At 41.4% G+C, this 19862-nt stretch overlaps 2 protein-coding genes across 2 annotated transcripts in view; one reads left to right on the top strand and one right to left on the bottom strand.

Annotated features, from left to right (window-relative positions):
- Positions 1 to 2932, bottom strand: part of klhl32 (kelch-like family member 32) — a 33860-nt gene extending 30928 nt beyond the window's left edge. Inside the window, exons 1-2 of the mRNA XM_044118129.1 lie at positions 2771 to 2932; positions 301 to 411 (exon numbers count right to left, since the gene is read on the bottom strand). Coding sequence (XP_043974064.1) covers positions 301 to 323 — 23 coding nt within the window. The 5' untranslated portion in view covers positions 324 to 411; positions 2771 to 2932. The remainder of the gene's footprint in view (positions 1 to 300; positions 412 to 2770) is intronic.
- Positions 2933 to 6247: 3315 nt separating this feature from the next.
- On the top strand, positions 6248 to 19595 carry LOC122830496 (frizzled-6-like). Its single transcript, XM_044115836.1, has 8 exons — positions 6248 to 6391; positions 7465 to 7818; positions 12476 to 12672; positions 13390 to 13966; positions 14822 to 15241; positions 15878 to 16026; positions 16117 to 16491; positions 18073 to 19595. The coding sequence occupies exons 2-8, from the start codon at positions 7633 to 7635 to the stop codon at positions 18236 to 18238; spliced, it is 2070 nt and encodes a 689-aa protein (XP_043971771.1). The 5' UTR covers positions 6248 to 6391; positions 7465 to 7632; the 3' UTR covers positions 18239 to 19595.
- Positions 19596 to 19862: the final 267 nt, after the last annotated feature.

The following is a 19862-nucleotide window of genomic DNA, read 5'->3' as shown; positions in this document are numbered from 1 at the left end:
TATATTGTAAATCTGTCAGTATATCTCTGACATACATACGTCATCATACTTAAAAAATAGCTCATAAATATACAGGAACACAAGTAAAACTACATAAAGGAAACTGATTTGGAAGGATTTCAACCGTTTTTGAGGCAATACAATATGCTGTATTGATTTCTACATTGGACTTCCTACGATTTAATAAACAACAGTGATTTCGTCTCCAAAGTCCAAAGTCATTCTTGGTCAATACGTGGAGAAAAAGCCCAAAAAAACAACATGGATGTGAGATATGTTGTGACTCACAGCTCTACCTACCTGAGGCCGGGTTCAGAAGGCATGCCCCTTCACAAATCGAGAGATGAAGGAGGGGAAGGTGTGATGTGCCTCCTGAGGACTGTTGTCTCCTCTCTGGGTGCAGACATCAGCCTGATAGGACAGAACAGCATGTCAGCTTTATTCAGCGGATCCACTTGACCGAGCCGAACTGTCGCAACCTCCCGTGCGACGTGCGAACACAGGTTATCGAACGTCATGTCTAATGCTGACTTCTCCCTTCTCCCGACTGCGTAGCTGTTGACTTTGACAATTCTTGTAGCTGCTTTTGAAGCACGGGGTACGCAGTGACAGCCTCCAACATAGAGTTCAGACAAAAAAAAAAAACAAGCTCAGCAGTTCTCAGAACAATCGGGGAGTCCAAATTACACCCGGTTGCTTCTTGTGTAGCTACAACCTTGACATAATGTGCAACACGCCTGAATCTGATACACTGGGGATAATAAACGGGAACCCAGGAGGTCAGTGCAGGTGCACTCTGAAATCCAAGCTGCACTCTGTACTCTGATTGAAACATACCTACTTCCTGTACAACAATTTGTCTCACCAGCTCCTGTCATATACAATGCTTCATCATTGGCATTTTTTATATTCCGTCCCTTGGTTCATTTAATTTGTTTGAATTTTATATAGTATGCCAACCGAAAATTTTTACTATATATATATTTTAAGTATAAAAGATTTCAAAGTACACTGTGCACATATATAACCCTGAACTGGAGATGCACCAATCTGATACACATATCTGTATCAGTCCCGGTATTGGAAAAAAATTCTATATGAGTTATCGGTGGTAATGTGCGCAAACCATAAGGGCAGATCTCTTCAGTCTAATTCTATGTTTTGTGGTCTGAGAGGCTTTATGTTTTATTATTTCTTTGTCTACTCTCATATTTAGAATTTCTAATCTGACTTTCTGAATCATTTGAAAGAAGGCTTGTCAAAGTACATTTTTTACATGTTTGACCAAGGTAGTCAACGTATTGTTTTCATCAGTTTCAGTCTCTTTAGTATTTATTTTAAATTGGCTGTCTTAAACCCAATCGCACTGACTGAACAGATTAAAGTGGTGTTGTTTTTACATGTTTAAACAAACCAAGCTTGTGAAGCTGTTGGTGTATTTCAGTGTGCTGTACTGATGCAGAGTTATCAAATAAATTGATAATCCAGTACATTTATGTCTGAGTTAAAAAAAAAAAAAAGAAAGAAAGAAATGTTTTAAGTCAGTTCAGCACTGTTTTTCTGTATCGGATCAATCCCGGCCAGTACTAAACTTCAGGTATCTGTATTGGTAACAGAAGTGGAAAAAGTGGATTAGTCCATCCCTAGTAGGGACAGGATAGCTGGACAGTTTTGGGATGATAAGATGAATGAATCCTGGAAGATAAAACCCTTAGAAGCTAGAGACTGAGGGAGAGGCGGTTTACAGATGTCTTCCATACAATTTAACTGAGCGTCCGCTATTTCCAATAGAAGAAAGGGAAAAATTCCATCTTTAGATGTAAAAAACTGGTTTCAAGACATATTGGGCCATGTGATACTTTGAGATTAAATCCTAGTAAAATTCACTGGCATTAGAAGTAGTAACGTGACAAAACGGTAAAAAGTTGTAGGGGTATGAGTACGTCTCATTTATCCTCTGGCGTCTAGGCCAGAGGATAAATGAGATGCTTTTTATCTGTATGAAGCTGAGAGCTGAATGTACAGCCGGCTGCCCTGTAGTCCCCACTGAGATGTACTGATCGACCTGTTTATGAATGACCTTCAGCCACATGGTCAGACTCAGCTACTGACTGAGGAGGGACAGGGAGCACACCTCAGACAATCAAATAAAATCGTTTGTTTTTCTTTTTTCATTGAGTTTTACAACGTAGTTAGATCATGTAAAATTTGATTACATATGATAAAATTCGTCTTTTTTTTTTAGATCTAGATGTAAACCGTGGAGATTAAATATATTTCAACGTGGGTGTATTCGCAGTTAATAATCACAACAAGTAGGCCATTGTTCCTTGCAAACCGCTCTAATCTCCTGACTAAAAAAAAAACCAAACAGACACAATGCCTGTGTAATGTATTTTCAAGCAGAGGAGACAGAAGGCTTTACAGATGTACAGGTAACATGATTAAGGAGGACGAGGAGGAGGAGGAAGAGGAGGAGAAGAAAAAGGACGAAGCTTTGGGTTTCCAAATAACCAGACCCCTGTCACTTCCCAAAAAGCTTCCAGCTGTCAAAAGGTCTCCTAGCAACAGGCCAGCGCCTCAGTCCACAAACTATGAGGACAGAGAAGGAGGACAAGCCCCCACATTTACAAACACAATGACCCTGTTGCATGACATAGCCGCGCCGCGCGCGTACATTTCTGGAGCGCCTTACTCCAGAAATGTACGCGCGCGGCATTTTACTGATTTCGGCTCGCGTTTAATCCTAATGTAACACGGGCTTACATACCGCATATGAATGTGAAGTGAGTCGGCCCTGTCCTCCGTGGTGGCGCCGCCGTTACAAATGTCATTTGACGTCCGTAAGAGCTGGTCTCCTTCCCGTCCACAGCGGGGCGAAACGGGAACACAGCCGCTAGCAGAGGAACTCACTTACCGCCGATTCTGTATTGGCTGTACCCTACTGTAGCCCGTCAGATATTACATTATAACCCCGCCCCCGGTGTTGTATAGCTGAGAAAGCGCGCCCCCGCGTGGTTAAGACAGACAATGCATACTGAATAATGAGATTTCTGATCATATTTTTGTAGACACATTGCTTTTTACTGTAAACTGTATTATTTTTTCTATTGTAATCCCCAAGGCTGTGCAGCTCTGCACAAAAAATATGCCTGAATTCACCTTTTATAGTCCATAAGGTGTAAAACTCATGGTTTCCGTTTTGTCAAATTTAATTGACTGCACTGGATTTTATTCAGGGATGTCTCCATCTTGTCTCTAAACTGTGTTTTCTCTCAGAGTTGAAAGAAATATTTTTGCTAACGCCTGGGTACCAAATTAGAACATGCACATGCAAGATTTCATAAGAATGAGAATGAGGAGTAACATTTAAGTGCATTTTTGGATGTAACTGGCTTCATAATACACAAACACAAACAGATCTATACACAAGTATTTATTATTTTCCTACTCCTTTTAATTTTTCTTCCAATCAATCAGAATTTGATGTAACTTTTACAGTAGATATGAAAAGAACGCTGCTGTTTAACATTCATAGCATTTTCTTTGAAATGTGATGACATATCCTGGGGCATGCTCCACAGTAAAACAGGTCTGGCGACGCCAATGGTTACTGCCGAATAATTACTGTAAATCTGTGTTTGATGCATAGATCTGTGTCTTCTTTGATTGTTCAATGGTTAAATGTTTCTCCTGTATAAGTGCTGTGCTACAGTACTCATGCTAGTCAAAACTGCAGTGTTATTATTATGGTTTTGAACAAGTTTGGTGAAATCAACCATTAAATTCAAACAGTTCCTTACATACTTTTTCCCCCCAAAAAAGCTAATTCTTATTTGATTGCTTTAGTTTTTTAAGCGTTTACGTAAATAGTCTTCTAATTTTTTTTCTACAAGGAGTCAAAGTTCAGCAGTTTTGTCACTGATAAGGGACAATGTTCAGTTCATAATTAATTACTCCACAAGGCACTGTTGCTTCAGTTCCTGGAATACGCTGGAGTTACAATCCCCATATGCTTCATAACACTTCCCAGGAGCCAGCCGTTCTTATAAATCTCTTCAGTTAGCATTAATAGGGGCTTTGGTTACTTTTTTAAAAGTATTTTTGAATTTAAATGTATGAATTGTCTTCCCAGTTCTTGTACTTCACTATAACAGCATATTTTGCTCTGGGGGGAAAAAAAATTGGAAAATGGAAAAGTGGAAATCAGAAAAAAAAAACAGACAAATACTACTTCCAGGAGATAAACAGTGTTTGAAAGAAATGCTTTTTAGAATGAGGATAAATCAGGAAAGCAGCATCATCCCTCATTGTACGTCAAGCATTCAAGTGAGATCTTTTTGTGAATTACTATGTTCATACTAAACTACTTATCTGTATATCAAAGTAAGTAATATTTAGCATTTTCCATTGACCCAACTTAAAATATGTAAATAAAATGTGTCATTGTGACAGGCATCTATTAACAAAGCACCTGAAAGTAGTGCAAAAGTGCAAACTGAATACGGTTCTCCAGCTCAAGGCCATGCAAAAGGAGAATTAACAAGACAAGAAGCCAAGGGTCCCATGGTAACTCAGGAAGAGCAGCAGAAATCCACAGCCCAGGTGAGAGAATCTGTTGGCAAGACGACTGTTAGTCACGCTCTCCATAAAGTCAGCCTTCATGGAAGAGTGCTAGGATGAAAGCCCAAAAAAGATATTGCATAAAGTTAAGACAAATAGAAATTCACACCTCAAAGTAAGATTTTTTTTTTTTTTTTTTTTTTGGTAATATAGTTAGAAAACTATATATTATTTTCATTTGCACTACCACATCCTAACAAAATGTATTTATTGGTTGTATTGTGACACATTATGAAAATGTTCAAGACATATAATGAAAATTTAAATGTATCTATATATGAAATGAAAAAGAAAGAAAGAAGAAAAATCAAGTACTAACAGAAAAAATTCAGCCGATATGCAAAGAAAAACAACAAAGAACAACTGAAGAATTTCAGAAACATTCTTCATTCAAAATATTAAAATTAGAATTATTTTAGACTTCCTGCCAGGTTCTGTGGACTTGTCATTAGCTAAATTCCATTGCTGCAAGTAATCCTTTCATTACTAACAATGACTAACAAACTGAATCAAGTGTTATGTAGAGATCATGTTGTCCTTACGATAAGATTTATGCCATTTCCCAATGTTGACTTTGGTACGTGCAGGAAACTTGCTTAATGAAGAAGGTGACATCAAATAATGTCAAATTAAATAAACTCAATAGTATGCCAAGGACTTATTGATGTTTTTGTTTTTTCAACCTGTCTTTTCAAGCTTCCAAACAGAAATTAAACAGAATCCTTTGCTTAGGTGGATCATAAGCCAATCTCATTTTCAAACATCTGTATAACAACGCAAGGTAGATTTTATATCATCTTATAGTGGCTGAAAACTTGGAGACCATAATTTATTACTTTTATTTAATATGCCAGGGCTTTAGAGCTTGAAGCAAGCAAACTAGTTGTTACCATGACATACCCATTGCTCCAAGTTTGTGCAGCCTCATGAAAAAGTATCAGGATATTTCACTGTTTGGTTTATAAAGAAGCACTTGAGAGAACCTTTTTGGGTCGGTTGCAAGAATCGTCACTAAACGTATCCATCAGTTTCGTTTGTCTGGAAGAGACAACTCTAGGATGATTTGGGGAGGGTTTGCCGGTTTCATAGAATCCAAAGAGAACCCGTTCTGGTACTTGTTCTCCTTCGGTTTCAGACGACTGTGTACTTGAGGTTTGAGTTTGGCGTCATATCGGACTTAAACAGTCAGTGTAACAAAATGCTGTCAGTGAATATGTTTTAAAACTGTTGTCTTTATTTTATTCATCTTCATTACAGCTTTTGTGTGTGTTTGATAACATGGTATATGACGAGTTGGCATTTAATACATGTATTTTTAATGACAAATGTAAAAAAAAACCTCCCAATTATTTAGAAAGTTCCTTGATAATTATCATAGTTAAGTTCAATTTTATTCAATTCATTTTGGATATAAGCAACAATATACGCTTTACATTGTGGCACCTTTGGCACTCCATACAACACACACACACCCACACCCACACACACACCCACACACGCACACGCACACGCACCCACACACGCACACGCACACGCACAAGCACACACACACCCAAACACACACACACACACGCACAGCTGTTTCTCTTCTTACTCCGCTTTCAGAGCGGGTTGGAGGCTACAGCGCCTCCTGGCGTCGACGCTATTCGATGGGAACACCAGACAAAAACAGAGACGGAGGAAATAGGTCCTCACATTCCTTTAAAAAACCCCTCTCCTTAGTGTTTCCATGTGAACTGCTGCTACAAAAACACGTTGACTGTTGGGGGTAAGTCATTTTAATCCGTGTCTTTTGGTTTTTCCGCTTGTGTTATCGTTCCCAATTTTCCACCGAAGTTTCCCCGGAGCCTGCTGTCCCTCGATGGCAGCGACCGAGGCAGGGATCTCGGCTGAACTTTCTCCGCACTCTCGGTGTCTGTTTTGGTAGCTTAAAAGTCGATTCTGTTTCCAGAATGTTGTCAAAGTTAAACAATTATAAAGCAACTATTACCTAGTTACAATGTTTCTTATTCACCAATAGGTGAGTACGTGTCAGTGTTACTTTGCTAGCTCTTAATGTAAAAGTTTAATAAGCCTACTTATGTTAATGGGTAACAGGTCGGTAGTAAGCTTTTAGGTTAGTCTGAAGGTTTGTTAGGAAACACATCAAATCTGTAAACTAATAATTATCCCAGGTTCTATTATCTGTAAAGAAAAGTATGATCTTAAACATCTTAATCATCTTAAACAACTTCTTGGCATAACCAAAGACATGTGCATAGTGTCTTCAAATGTTTATAATTTCACATGGGCCCCATATGAAATGACCATGTTCAATGCTGAACGTAGTGAAGCTTTTACCTTGTGAGAAACAGGATATCAATGGGAAAGCATTTCAGTCGACTTCGCATTCATAACTCTATGCTCCTAATATGCAATTGCGTATTTGGAGTTCTGACGTTTTAATGTGAAGTTTTAATGGGCTCCAACAAGCCGAGACTGATTCTTCTGAATCACCTATGATCCTGTTGCATCCCCCACCCCACACCCCCCAGCCTGTGCAGATGCGTGCGCACAAAGTTTGTGCAGGGATTGACTGGTTTATGGCTCCCAAAATCCGCCTGAGTTATGTTTCTTAGGAGAGCTTCTCAAGCTGGGTCTTATAAGCACCTCAAGGGACATGAGGAAATTCACTGAACCAGGGACTGTAATACATTTCTCTTTGCTGTATACAGGTTAAGACACACACACACACACACACACACACACGCACACACACACACACACACACAAAAGTAAATAAATGCCAGAGTAGGGCTCCTAAAAGTGACAAATTTTATGCTAATCACAATTTATTTACAGGGATGTGGGACCTGCTGCTCAAGCCTCTGAAATGTCTCCAGGAAGAGTGATCTGTGGATGATACTGAGTCAGAAGGAAAAAAAATCCCCATCAAATTCTGACAAATATATCCCAAATATATCCAGTTGACATAGAAGCCAGACTTTCATTACCAAGTCAGCTGCTGCCATGTTGATGCCAGGGCCACTGTGGTTGTGGCTGTCGCTGGCGTGGGTTGGAAGCTGCGGCTCTCACAGCCTGTTCACCTGTGAGCCCATCAAAGTGCATCGGTGCCTCGGGATGCCCTACAACATGACTTTCTTTCCTAACATGATGGATCACTACGACCAGGAAATCGCAGCTAGCAAAATGGAGGTAAGCCTAAACGACGTAAGACCTAAGGTTCCTCCTCTTTTGTATCCACCTTCACAGAAAGTACAGCTTTCTTTGAATTCTCGTAGCTTCTCTGCTTCTTCTGAAACACATTGCTATTTCTGAAAAGAACCAACTTTCGTTCTTCAGCTCTCTGAAGAGTGTTGTTGTTACAACTATCTGGTTGTGCCTATGTGTGGCGTGTTCACTGAGCTGACAAAAACATTTTTAAAAAATCAGATTTATGAGTTTCCAGCCACCGGTCAGGTTCTGCTCAAACTGCATCTCTTTCTATAAGCCTTTATCAAAACTACGAAATATAATTTTATGGCGTAAGTGCTTTAACAACTGCATGGAAATCAAGGTTTTTTTTGCTATATAAAAGCCATAAATGCACAATCAGGGTTGTGCATCTTTAGTAATAACTAAAACATCCACCACTCCAAAATCTATCAGCAGATTTTGCAAGGCATTAATGAAGTTTGTAGGGTAATTATTGATTGGTGTATAAATCACGCTGCAGCTTCTGACATTTTTGATCAATGAGTAATGAGTTTACCAGCCAATGTAATAATCAATGAAGCACAATTACGGTTGCACTGTTTGCAGTTTTCTGGATGATCAACGATCTTTAAAAAAAAAAATCCTGTCCTGCCGATTCCGATTTCAACCAATACTGATTTTTTTTTTTGTCGGAAAAATCTGTAAACACAGCGACAAAGTTATTAAGTTGGCAACAGCGGGGTGACTATTGTGCATTGGACTTTATTTTCATCGCATGAGTCACATGACCAACAACCAGACGTTGCCACTGGCGCAAACCAAGAAGAAGAAGATGACAGGAAGTAGCTGGCAGATCGTGGTGTGGCATGTTTTTTGAATGATTATCGCGTAAACATACTTAGTCATGATGTCTGAAGGATTCGGGGAACGTGTATGGTATATAAAATATCTATGCTGATATTGACCCAAATTTTCATATCGGTGCATCCCTGGTAACAATCAAGTAGTGACCCTCCCGCCCCACCCGATGGATACTAAACATGTGGTCCCAGATTGTAATGTGGTTGAAAATACTTGGAAACAGTGCAGGGCTGCAGGTGTTTGGAGCAGCCAGTCAGGACATGATGGAAATGTGAGCCAGAACCATAATTCTGACTTGTCAGTGGAAAGCGATTTGCAGGTCAGAAGAGAAAGAGCAAACCTCTGAAGGATTTATCACACACTTATTGGTAAACTCTTTAAAACAGTTGCACAATGCCACATTGCTTCACTCTCACTGTTCTGGATGTTTTTACAAGACGGCAGGTTAAAGAAAAATCTCAGCAAGGATCTCTTTATGCAAAGATCTCTGAAAATGCAACTTTAATCAACTCTTGGTTCACTTTTTGCGGCGATCTGTAACATTACGCTCCTGTAAACTAGTCCAGGTGTGTGTTCGTCAGAAAACAGAAAACCGTGTTTTTGTTTTTTTTTGTTTTTGTTTCGTTTCATTTCTCCTGGTAGAGCATCTTGTCTCCAGGCATTCCTTAGGACCCGGGGTTCTGGTTACTTTTACACTCAGTGTCAGACTTTTGAATATGAGCAGTGATCTGTTGAAGGAGTCTTTTGTGCGGCGTCTGGCAAAGGTGCAGGTGTTCGATTTCACAGCAACCTTGGCCACAGGCAACTCTATCGACTTTGTTGCGTAGAGCCTTTGATTTTAGGAGGAAGGGGAGGGACACGCCTGGTCCCACACAAAGCTGACTGCGCATACCACACCGAGTATCTTCTGTCTGTTAATGACTCACTCATTTACCCCCGCTTCGCTGTCTCCCATGTTACTCTCTGGCTTCAGCCCTGTCTGAAATGTGTAGCTGTTTATCACTAAGCCCTGGTGCTGGAATCCAACAAACTGCCTCACTCTCAGCCCAGGTCGGCTAATCAGTCCAGTACTCCAGAGGGAAGGCATTTGCTCCAAATTCCAGAAGATTCAAGAGCTGATGGGTGTTTTAGGTGTTAGACTACCTAAAAAAAAAAAAGTTAAGTAATAGGTGACAAATCTCATGCATCTTTTTCTTGTAGATAAAGATGTTTTTTTCCAAAAGAGTTGACCTTTTTAAAGCAGTAGCATTACGTAAAGTTGACTCTTTTTTTAGCGTTACATCATTTTATAATGTTATTCTCTCACCAAAAAATATACCTGGAGTTTTGCTTTGATTCTTTCGTGCTTGTTTGAGAAATCCTTTTGTCTCCCATGGCAACCATTCAGCTGTGAAAAACGTCTGGGTGGACCTAGTCCCGCCTTCGAGGACAAAGCTCCTCCTCAGAGATGCTTAGCTTCCGCTTCACAGAGCACCCTCCCCCACAACTCCCTCAATCAGCTCCTTTAGACTAGCCGTCAGCAATTAGCAAAATGCTAATTGGATCTCCGCATCTGCCGAGCTCGTTGTACAAGCTACTTGTCAGTGCAACGCTGGTAAAAATATTGTTAAAAGGTTAATAGAAGAGCGATGTTATGGTATGACTTCCTGAAGGTAGAAGTTTCAGAAAGAGCCTAGGTTTTTCAAAGAAACTGAAGCTGAATTTCAAGATGTTAAATTACAAAGTCAAATTTCTCACTTCTGACAATAACTACACCACTTTTGGCTACTTAGAAACTTTACTGCTATATTTAGTCACTTTTCAGACAAACAAAAACAAAAACGTTATCGACCAAACTCAAAAGCCTCAGAACTCAACCAAAAAAAAAAAAAACTGAGCTGCGCTGAAGTAAATAAAAGAGAGAAGTTGAAGTACATGCTATAGTTGAAGTACATGCAACTCCTTCCTAAAGGTGAAGGTATATCACAGATTTCAAAAGAAAATAAAAACGGGAGACTGCGGATAATATAGGAAATAGCGCCCCCTTCACTTCCGGAGTGCAATAGTTCCATTTCCAAATAAGGTATGAGACTGACAGTGATCCGTCCCCGCCCGTTTCTGTCTGCTGCAGCGAGGTCCTTCTCATTATTCCTGCGGTTCACGTAGAGCTGGACAACCAGAGCTGACGCGGTGGGGCTTAAACTCTTACCTTGATCAAAAACTCTGGAAAGAAACATAATTCTTCACATGGGGTTGATGTAAATATCCATAAAGGTCAGTCTGTGTCCAGTTTGAGTGAAAGGAAGAGTGCGCGATCCGCGCCGAAGTAAACTTAAGACATCCACCTGCTGCAGCACGCGAGGCAACAGGCGTCAGCGGTGTGATTGGTCCGGCTTTAAATGCATAAGCTATAAGACTATCTTCTATATAAATGTATTTTAGGAATAAATCTGCTCCGCCAGTGAAACGCTCAGAGCAACAGAGACGCTTGCAATTAGGCTTGAAAAAATAAATACATTTTAAAAAATAGCAGTTTTTTAAATTTATTATTATTTTTCTAAAAACATAAACAAGAATGGCTTAGCCTGGCGGTGGGGCTCGTAAAGCATGGTGGGCCAGCAGGCATATGATATACTGGGGGAAACTCTGTTCGTGATCAACTAGAAAACTGTAATCATTGCATCTCTTCTGTCAAACTGAAGACAATTCAAACATATTTGATGTATACATCATTTTTATAACAACTGAAGTTAACGTAGTTACTTGATTGTGCTGCAAAATGGAACTATGTGCCGGAAAAATACATAACACTGCCCCTTCAAGGCAAAAAAGGTTTGACTTTATCGCACTGACGCACGTTGACGGTTTGTGAAACGTGAGCAGTTTTTACTGTAAGCACTGCAAAGCAAATAAAGGTCAGATTGTTGAGCCCAGAAGGCGCTCCGAGTCAGGGACCTCCAAAGGAGAGAAACAAGGGTGCTTACTGTCACGACAGAGAGAGACAGGGGCGATCCTTGGCCTCAGAGATATGGGACGTCTGCCAGAAAGGATTTAGGGAAAAGAAGCAAAACACTGAATAGTGGTCTGTGCTTTAGAGTATGCGCCATTTGTTTTTGAGGGCAAAAACACAAACTCCTTCTTGCGGCTTGACTACAGCTCCTAAAAATCTTAAAATGACTCAGCAGACAAAGTTTCTCCAGTTAAAAGGTGGCTTTAATGTCAAGTTGCTTGTTTCAGAAATGTATTTCCTTTCATTTCCTGCCAGCTATATTGCATTCCCCCCATAACCACCTGACTCCTGCCGCCGCTCCCTCCTGCGCCCCTCTCCAGGAAGTTCTTGACCCGCACGTTGAAACAGAAGAATATGCCTCCTTTCCAGCCGGTGAATGGGCAGCTTTGTGCGCCGCCGAAAAGAACGGTGCAGCTTATCACAACAAACTTCAGATGGAGATCAGTTCATAGTCTAATTTTATTAAGCAAACATGACCCATGATCTCTCCGGATCTCTATGCCTTTGTTATTTTTAGGTTATTGTTAATCCATGACGACTGATGATATCTTTGGAGGAGACGGGAAGAATCGGGTCCTTCTTATATTTAGGATTCTCCGCTCGAAAAATAGTTTTAGGTGTTATCTAATCGTCGATCTTCTTGTAACCTGCTTAATTCAGGATATTCCCTTCATGTTTCTTCCCCCCACCAATCGCTTAACATAAGCAGAATGTTGTGTTTTCCATAGACTTCATTTGAAAAAAAAATAGCCTCTGTAACCAAAAGTCTCTTCTTTTATTATTTTTTTTTTCCCTCTCCCATTGCAGCCATTTATGCCCCTAGCAAGCCTACAGTGCTCACCGGACGTCCACCACTTCCTGTGCCAAGCCTTTATCCCAGCGTGCAGCGAGGAGAACAGGGTGATCCGCCCATGCAGGGAAACGTGTGAGGCCGTCCTGTCCGACTGCGAGGAGAATATTCGCATTTTTGGCATCACCTGGCCTCCTGAGCTACAGTGCAACAAGTAAGAGGACACCCACCAATAACAAACAGCAACGTTTGCCACATTTAGTCACATTACAACCACAGCCTTCGCTGCACTTTATAAAGATTTTGTGTAATAGCCTGGATCTGCGCGTTAGTAAGTTTGCAGTCTTGAATATTACAATAACCACGTCGGTTTTCACTACTCTCCTTTATCAATTGCCAATTTATAAGCTGAGCGATTTATTGGCCGTCCAATTTATCAGTGATCCCCTGTTTTTCACCAAGTATAGAGTTTTACATGTAGACCAAAAAGTTCAGATGTGACCTCATGAAACCAGAGCATCTTTGTCCACATCGTTTGGTCTATAATGTTCTCTAAAAATTCCGAAAGGCTTTCACAAAACGGCTGGATTTCAGATGAATTTGAATTACAGTAACTTATGAAGGAAAAAGTTTTTTCCTGGAATTTATTTAGGACCATCAGGGTAAACCCCCAAATACAAATGAAGCATTTTTTTCCGTTTATTTATTTATTTTTCTTGTGAAACATTTTGATGCATCTTTTTTCCTTCACGTCTCACTTGTGCTGTACTTTGCATTGTCCTATCAACTGTTACTAAAACAAAACGCATTCAGGTTCGCGGTTAGAGAATTGGATACAAAAAACGAAGCGTAAAACGTTCAACAAGGTGTGGATACGATTGCGATTCCCTGTCAGTCTCATCCTGTCACTTCTCCTTCTCCTGCCCTCTAGATTGAAACCTTGCGGGTCGGACGGTTCCGCCCTTCCCTCCACCACCCCGGTGACCTCCTCGTCCCTGAAGAGAGACCTCGGCTTCTGGTGCCCGTTGCAGCTGAAGACCAAGCCGGGCCACGCCTCCTCGTTCCTCGGCGCCCAGGACTGCGCTCCGCCCTGCTCCAACATGTACTTCAGACCTCACGACATCGAGTTCGCCAAGAGCTTCATCGGCGTGTGCTCCATCATCTGCCTGGGCGCCACTCTCTTCACCTTCCTCACGTTCCTCATCGACGTCAAGCGCTTTCGATACCCAGAGCGTCCCATCATCTTCTACGCAGTCTGCTACAGCTTCGTCTCGCTCATATACTTCCTGGGCTTCCTGATCGGAAACAGCGCCGCCTGCACCAAGGCGGATCACCACGGAGCGGTGGAAACCGTGGTGCTGGGCTCGCACAGCAAAGGCTGCACTCTCCTTTTTATGCTGCTTTATTTCTTCACGATGGCGGGGATCGTCTGGTGGGTCATTCTCACCATCACCTGGTTCCTGGCTGCCGGACCCAAGTGGAGCTGCGAGGCCATCGAGAAGAAAGCGGTATGGTTCCTATTTGTAAACTCCAAAAACTGCAGTCAGTCACGTTGAGGTTTATAGTTTTCCAGACACGCTGCACGTTGTTGTTTACATCCGGACATTTGCCCGCACGCGCAACAATGCTGGAGGGCAAAAAAGGCGATTGTTTTACTTTCCATTCACAGCCTCACTGCTGCGGCAAAACAATTGTGTTTACAAAATGAAACCTGGAGATGTAGGCGCTGTTAGTTTAGTGAAGTGTGCTACAGCAAAGGGGAAAAATAAGGCAGAAAAACCTTTGGACAACAACTCAGAACCACTCGCATCCGTCTTTTTTTGTCACTCTGTATCAGCTATTCTCCACACAGACTTATTGCCATAGCAACCGGCTGACAACAGCTCCACTAATGCATCAGAATTCACCACCAATAAACACACAAACATCTCCCGCAGAATGTAACATTCAGCGTGTTACAGTATCATGTTTTCAGGCTGCGTGTTTATTTTGTGATTATTACTAAGCGATCATCTGAACACAGTGGTAAGACACCTGCTCTCAGGTGGGTCTGTCAGAGATTAGATGTGTGAGTCACGTTGTTTTGTTTTTTTTAACTGAACCGAAACACTTCTACATGTTAAGTTTGTCAAAGTCAAGCTAGCGCAGCTGTGCGTTGGCGCGTTATGATGACAACTGAACAGATAAATCCAATGGTGGTCTTCGTCAGAGAGCAGTTTTCCTGGCAGGAACGTTACGTGACGTTGCAACGTGTCTATAGCGAAATGTGAGAAACTTCATACGGGTGATAATGTGGCACATATAAAGAAAATCTGGTAACTATCCTCCAAAGCAACAGTTCTCTTTGTGTCCTGTGTTTCTAGGTGTGGTTCCACACCGCCGCCTGGGGAATCCCTGGCGCATTAACCGTCATGCTGCTGGCCCTGAACAAGGTCGAAGGAGATAACATCAGCGGCGTTTGCTTCGTGGGGCTCTACGACCTCGACGCGCTGCGGTACTTCGTGCTTGCCCCTCTGTGCGTGGGCGTCGTAGTGGGCCTCTTCCTCATCCTGGCGGGCATCGTCTCTCTCAACCACGTCAGGCAGGTGATCCAGCACGACGAGCGCAACCAAGAGAAGCTCAAGAAGTTCATGATCCGGATTGGCGTGTTCAGCTGCCTCTACCTGGTTCCGCTGGTCACCCTGTTAGCCTGCTACACCTACGAGCAGAGTCACCGCAGCTCCTGGGAGAACACCTGGATCAATGACAGGTGTCAAGAGTACAGCATCCCCTGCTCCTACAAGGTATCTGTGGCTCTCAAATAGGGGCCCTGATCTTATCAACCCATCTTATGGATCGGAAAACCAGCCAGTAGCTGTGTTTCCATTATAAACGTCCACAAAACCTTTTCAATATTCAATTAATTTTGACAAAAACACAATTTGAGAATTGTGGTGTTTCCATTAAATAAGAAGTGTAATTGAAATCACACATGAATAAGTCTGCACACACAACAAGTCATTAAAAATTAGAGATAACTTATGTATAAATGCAGTGTTTTTTTGGGGAACTGCTCAGCTATTTTCACAGAAGAACTGTGGATTCAACACTTGGGAACAGCAGACTCAACTTTTGGTGAACTGTGTGATGACCTCTTGTTGAGCCAGCTGTGCATTGTCCAAGAAGGCCAGTTCCTACATATAAATTTAAACTATTTGGTCTTCATCTACTGCAGTTACATCATGCTGGCTTAGTCGAATAAAAAAAAAAAAAAAAAAGGCACAACAGCACATAATACCTTCTTTCCCAGCACCAGATTGTCAAAATCTACTTAGCCTCTTGATGAATGCCAGTTTTAGCTTCAAATTAGATTTCTTAATGAACACAATTTGCCTAGATCACAAGGATCTCGTTAGCATTTGTGTCTGTCTGTGTTTCAGGCCACGGAGCTCACCCGTCCCGACCTCTCTCTGTTTCTCGTAAAATACTTGATGACGCTGGTTGTCGGGATATCTGCCGTGTTCTGGGTCAGCAGCAAAAAGACCTGTTCTGAGTGGGCGTACTTTTTCAAACGAAATCGGAAAAGAGAGTAAGGCTCCTGCGTCTGCGACGTAGCGACAAATACCAGAAGGAGCGCCGCCGTGTCGACGTGCTAACGGCTCTCATCTTTGATCCGCAGCCCCATCAGCGAGAGCCGGCGGGTCCTCCAGGAGTCCTGCGAGTTCTTCCTGAAACACAACAGCCGCGTGCAGCACAAGAAGAAGCACTACAAACCCACCTCCCACAAGCTCAAAGTCATCTCCAAGTCTATGGGCACGAGCACCGCCGTCTCTCCCGCCAGCACCACGCCTCAAGGCTCCTCTGCGTTCGGCAACCACGAGCCGCACATGAGGAGCTCCCTGTCTGAGACCTCTGCCAGGGAGCACCTGGACCGCGGCGCCTCCGGCCGGAGCTCCAGGAGGGAGCGGGAGGGCGGGGAGAGGCGCAGCAAAGGTGGGAGCTCCAGTAAGGTCAGCAGCCGCTCAGAGAGCATGAACAGAGTAGCAGACGGCAGGTAAGAGGGTTTTTTTTTTTTCCCTTTCTTTTATTTAAAACTAAACACTTTTTGCAAACTCATAGTTTCTTGAGATCTTTTTAATTTCGCCACAGTATTTACATTTTAACCCTTTGACTAGTTACGTAGTGGTAAAGTGCCGACTCTTAGCTTTGTTCATAGGTTCTTCTGCACGCAAATGTGACAAAAGTTCATAAAACAAGGGGGGGGGACCGTTTTCTGAAACTCTTTGCTTTCCTACTGGTCCTTTTTAGGTGCATCATGTATCAACTAAATGATGGCATTTTCATATGAATTAAAATATACAATGAAAGTAAATTGTAAATTTTGTTGTTTATAAAAAAAATGATTGAAACCTATATTGTTTTGTTTTTTCCAGGTTTAGATCAAATATTTCTTAAATCTTAAGCTACAGGTGCACTGATAAATCATCACGATTTCCTTACTTTTGAGAGATTAGTGATCGTTCGATACTTGCGTGACAAGCCGATTTTATCCACTGATCTTACCTACCTCGGCAAAGGTCTCACATCCGGACATGTGCGTTTAACAGAAGTGATCCCACTGTTCCTTGTTGCACTTAGTGACTTTTCAGACCAAAAAAATTTCGGTATGGGTGAAAATGAGAATTTGTAGGTCAGGCTTTTTAATAGCCTGACCTACAATAATTGCCCTGCGACAGACTGGCGACCTGTCCAGGGTGAACCCCGCCTCTCGCCCGGAACGTAGCTGGAGATAGACACCAGCAACCCTCCTGACCCCATTAAGGACAAGGGTGAACAGAAAATGGATGGCTTTTTAATAGATCAGAAAACTGCCGTCGGTGCAGCCTTACCTAAAGCAGCAGTAGAACTTGCTTAAAAAATTGATTTAGGGGGTGCAAGCGTTGCCTGCACTCCCGCCTGTGTTCAGTCCAGATTGACGTGGATTTGGATGTGAAATCCAGGTTGCTAGACGGTGTGGTCGTCTCTGCTTCCATTGCGACCATGGTCGCATCAGAACACAGGTGTTGCTTTGATATCAGAGTTGTAGGTTGTCACTGAGAAGCATTTGTGTTTCTCTGTCATAGACCTTCAACCTCTCCACGGTGGCCCAGCCTTATCTCCGATCTGCCATTGACCACCTGAAAAACCTTAAATCGATGCAATACTTTATTTTTTGTATCTTTTCTTTTTACCGCCATAATTTGGCCATTTCTGAAGATCGTTTTCTCCTGCGCACTCTTTTGGACTGTCTCACTTATAAGCGGGATCTCGTTTTCCAGCGTGTCAAATTCAAATGCCGCACTCGGAATCGGCCTTCTGTCGGCCTAATTAACGGGGAGATGATGAAGGAATAGCTGCACGTGTTTATGAAACAGGTTTCATTAAAACTGTAAAGCCTTTTAATGCTTACCCTGATTTGTCCAATTACACCTCAACCTCAGTTCACACTGGAGGTGTCATTTACTTGGTGAAAAGTGTGTATTTGAGCAGAGACTCTGTAAATTTGACTATGTTAAGCAACAAAAACAACATGCAAGCGGCTATAATTTCTGCATCTCAAAAAAGTAATCAATCTGTATTGTGCCTTTGTGTTTAGAATGAGTCCAAGAAGCGAGCTGTCAGACACCAGACTAGCTGCGAGTGGACAGCAGCAGCAGCAGCAGCATCCGACTTTGAACCAATCGCACAGCAGCATTCTGGACTCCGCCCACCAGAAGGTGGACAAGGCGTCAGAGGAGAGTAAGGACCCAAAAGAAATCTAAGCTAAAAAATGTTTCCTGCTCAGTCTTCCAACTGATGGTGGCTTAAAGGTCTTTGAAGTTGTATCCAGTGAATGTTTAGAACCCTAAACATGCAGCAAACATCAGGTGGTTCGTTGGACCAAAATATGTGGGATTTAGACTGCAGGTGCTCAAGGTGATGCCTGCGTGTTCCAGCTTTACCGATGTTTTAGTCTGAATGTTGAAGAACCCGGCTGGATCTCAACCAGGCTACTACCAGTGGACTTTTAGGAATATCGCATACATCACAAACACCTTTTAGAGGTTTCAGTTAAACTGCGTTCAATTCCTTAAAAAAAAAAAAAAAATGCATCATGACCTGTGTAAAATATTATTTTTATTGTAGAATTCAAGCCTTTTTACTGTATTAGTCCACACACTGAAACTCCACGAGGTGGTTTTATGATATCGCCAAATATTCGACCCATGAAAGTTGTGCTGTTTTGGAAGTCTTATTGTTACTTTTGGATACATTGTTTGTTAGAAGACCAAGTATGTACCACTCTTAAAAGATGCTTTTAAACTTGAAATAGTTGAGTGTGCAAATTTATTTTGAAAAGCTTTCCACTTTTTTGCTATCCTGAACTTTTGTTTTTACATTTTTGTACACTGGTGTCTTTAAAAGACATATCAACTGGACTGGGTTAAATCACTTTTGGGAAATATTCCAAACATAATCAAGCAGGCCTTTTGCACTATATGGCATTAGAAGCACAAACCACAAATTACTGAATAATTAATAAATACAAGCAGTAATTTATCGATCTAAGTGTGAGCAGGCCTGGCTTTTCTTCACAGTATGACTCTGTTACTATAATCTTCAAATTGTGAAGGTTTTTCTTAATATCTATACAACTGGTGCATTTGACCTGTCCTGTGTGAATCAAGTTCTCTTGCGACCTCCAGGCCAGCAGGGGGCGATATGTCGCCTCATATTCTGCAACTACTGTGGGCTGGCTCTAGCTGTGAGGAGTATTCATAACATTTAAGTCATTGATAAATGATCTAAAGTTGTTTTTGCACACCTTAAGTGAATCATATGACAACACATTGCATCTTTAATGCTGCATGATTCTTTGAGTTGAGTTTTTTTTTTAACTCTGGGAGAAAAGACATTTCCAGAGTCACAAATTAAAAGGGAAACTGTGTCAATGAATGTTTTGTTTTGTATTTCTGTCACCTTATTGTATGTGTAGTTAGTGATGTGCCTTGTGTAGTCTGTCAAATATTCTTTTTTTTTTTTTTTTTTTTTGCTGTTTCCTCAGTCAATTTTTGTACCTTTTGTAGTTTGTAAACTCGGATTACTCTGATGTTTTGAATAAAAACACGTACAATTCTTTTCCACGTTGTGTGAGTCACTGTATTTTATTGAGACTTTTTTTATACGTCAGCGTACAATTGGGAATCGGAAGGAAAAGAATATCATAATATGAAATGTAAAAGCCTGTGCAAGCAATTTATCTTAGAAGTCACCTGATTATTTATTTATTTATTTATTGCAAAGAATAGAAAAACTTAATATATGGAAAGCAGATATAAATACCCTACTAAAGATTTGAACTCATTAAAAAATAAGTTTTTATTTAGAAAAAAACATATTTTTTTC

The sequence above is a fragment of the Gambusia affinis genome, linkage group LG05 (assembly GCF_019740435.1).
Source record: "Gambusia affinis linkage group LG05, SWU_Gaff_1.0, whole genome shotgun sequence".
NCBI classification, from domain to species: Eukaryota; Metazoa; Chordata; class Actinopteri; order Cyprinodontiformes; family Poeciliidae; genus Gambusia; species Gambusia affinis.
Note: the sequence above shows the minus strand (reverse complement) of the source record. Positions and strands in the feature narration are given on the sequence as shown.

Coding starts and splice junctions, on each gene's coding strand:
- LOC122830496 (XM_044115836.1), top strand. CDS start 7,633: ATGTTGATGCCAGGGCCACTGTGGTTGTGGCTGTCGCTGGCGTGGGTT. Junction 7,819..12,475: donor TCGCAGCTAGCAAAATGGAG/GTAAGCCTAAAC, acceptor CTCCCATTGCAG/CCATTTATGCCCCTAGCAAG. Junction 13,967..14,821: donor AGGCCATCGAGAAGAAAGCG/GTATGGTTCCTA, acceptor CTGTGTTTCTAG/GTGTGGTTCCACACCGCCGC.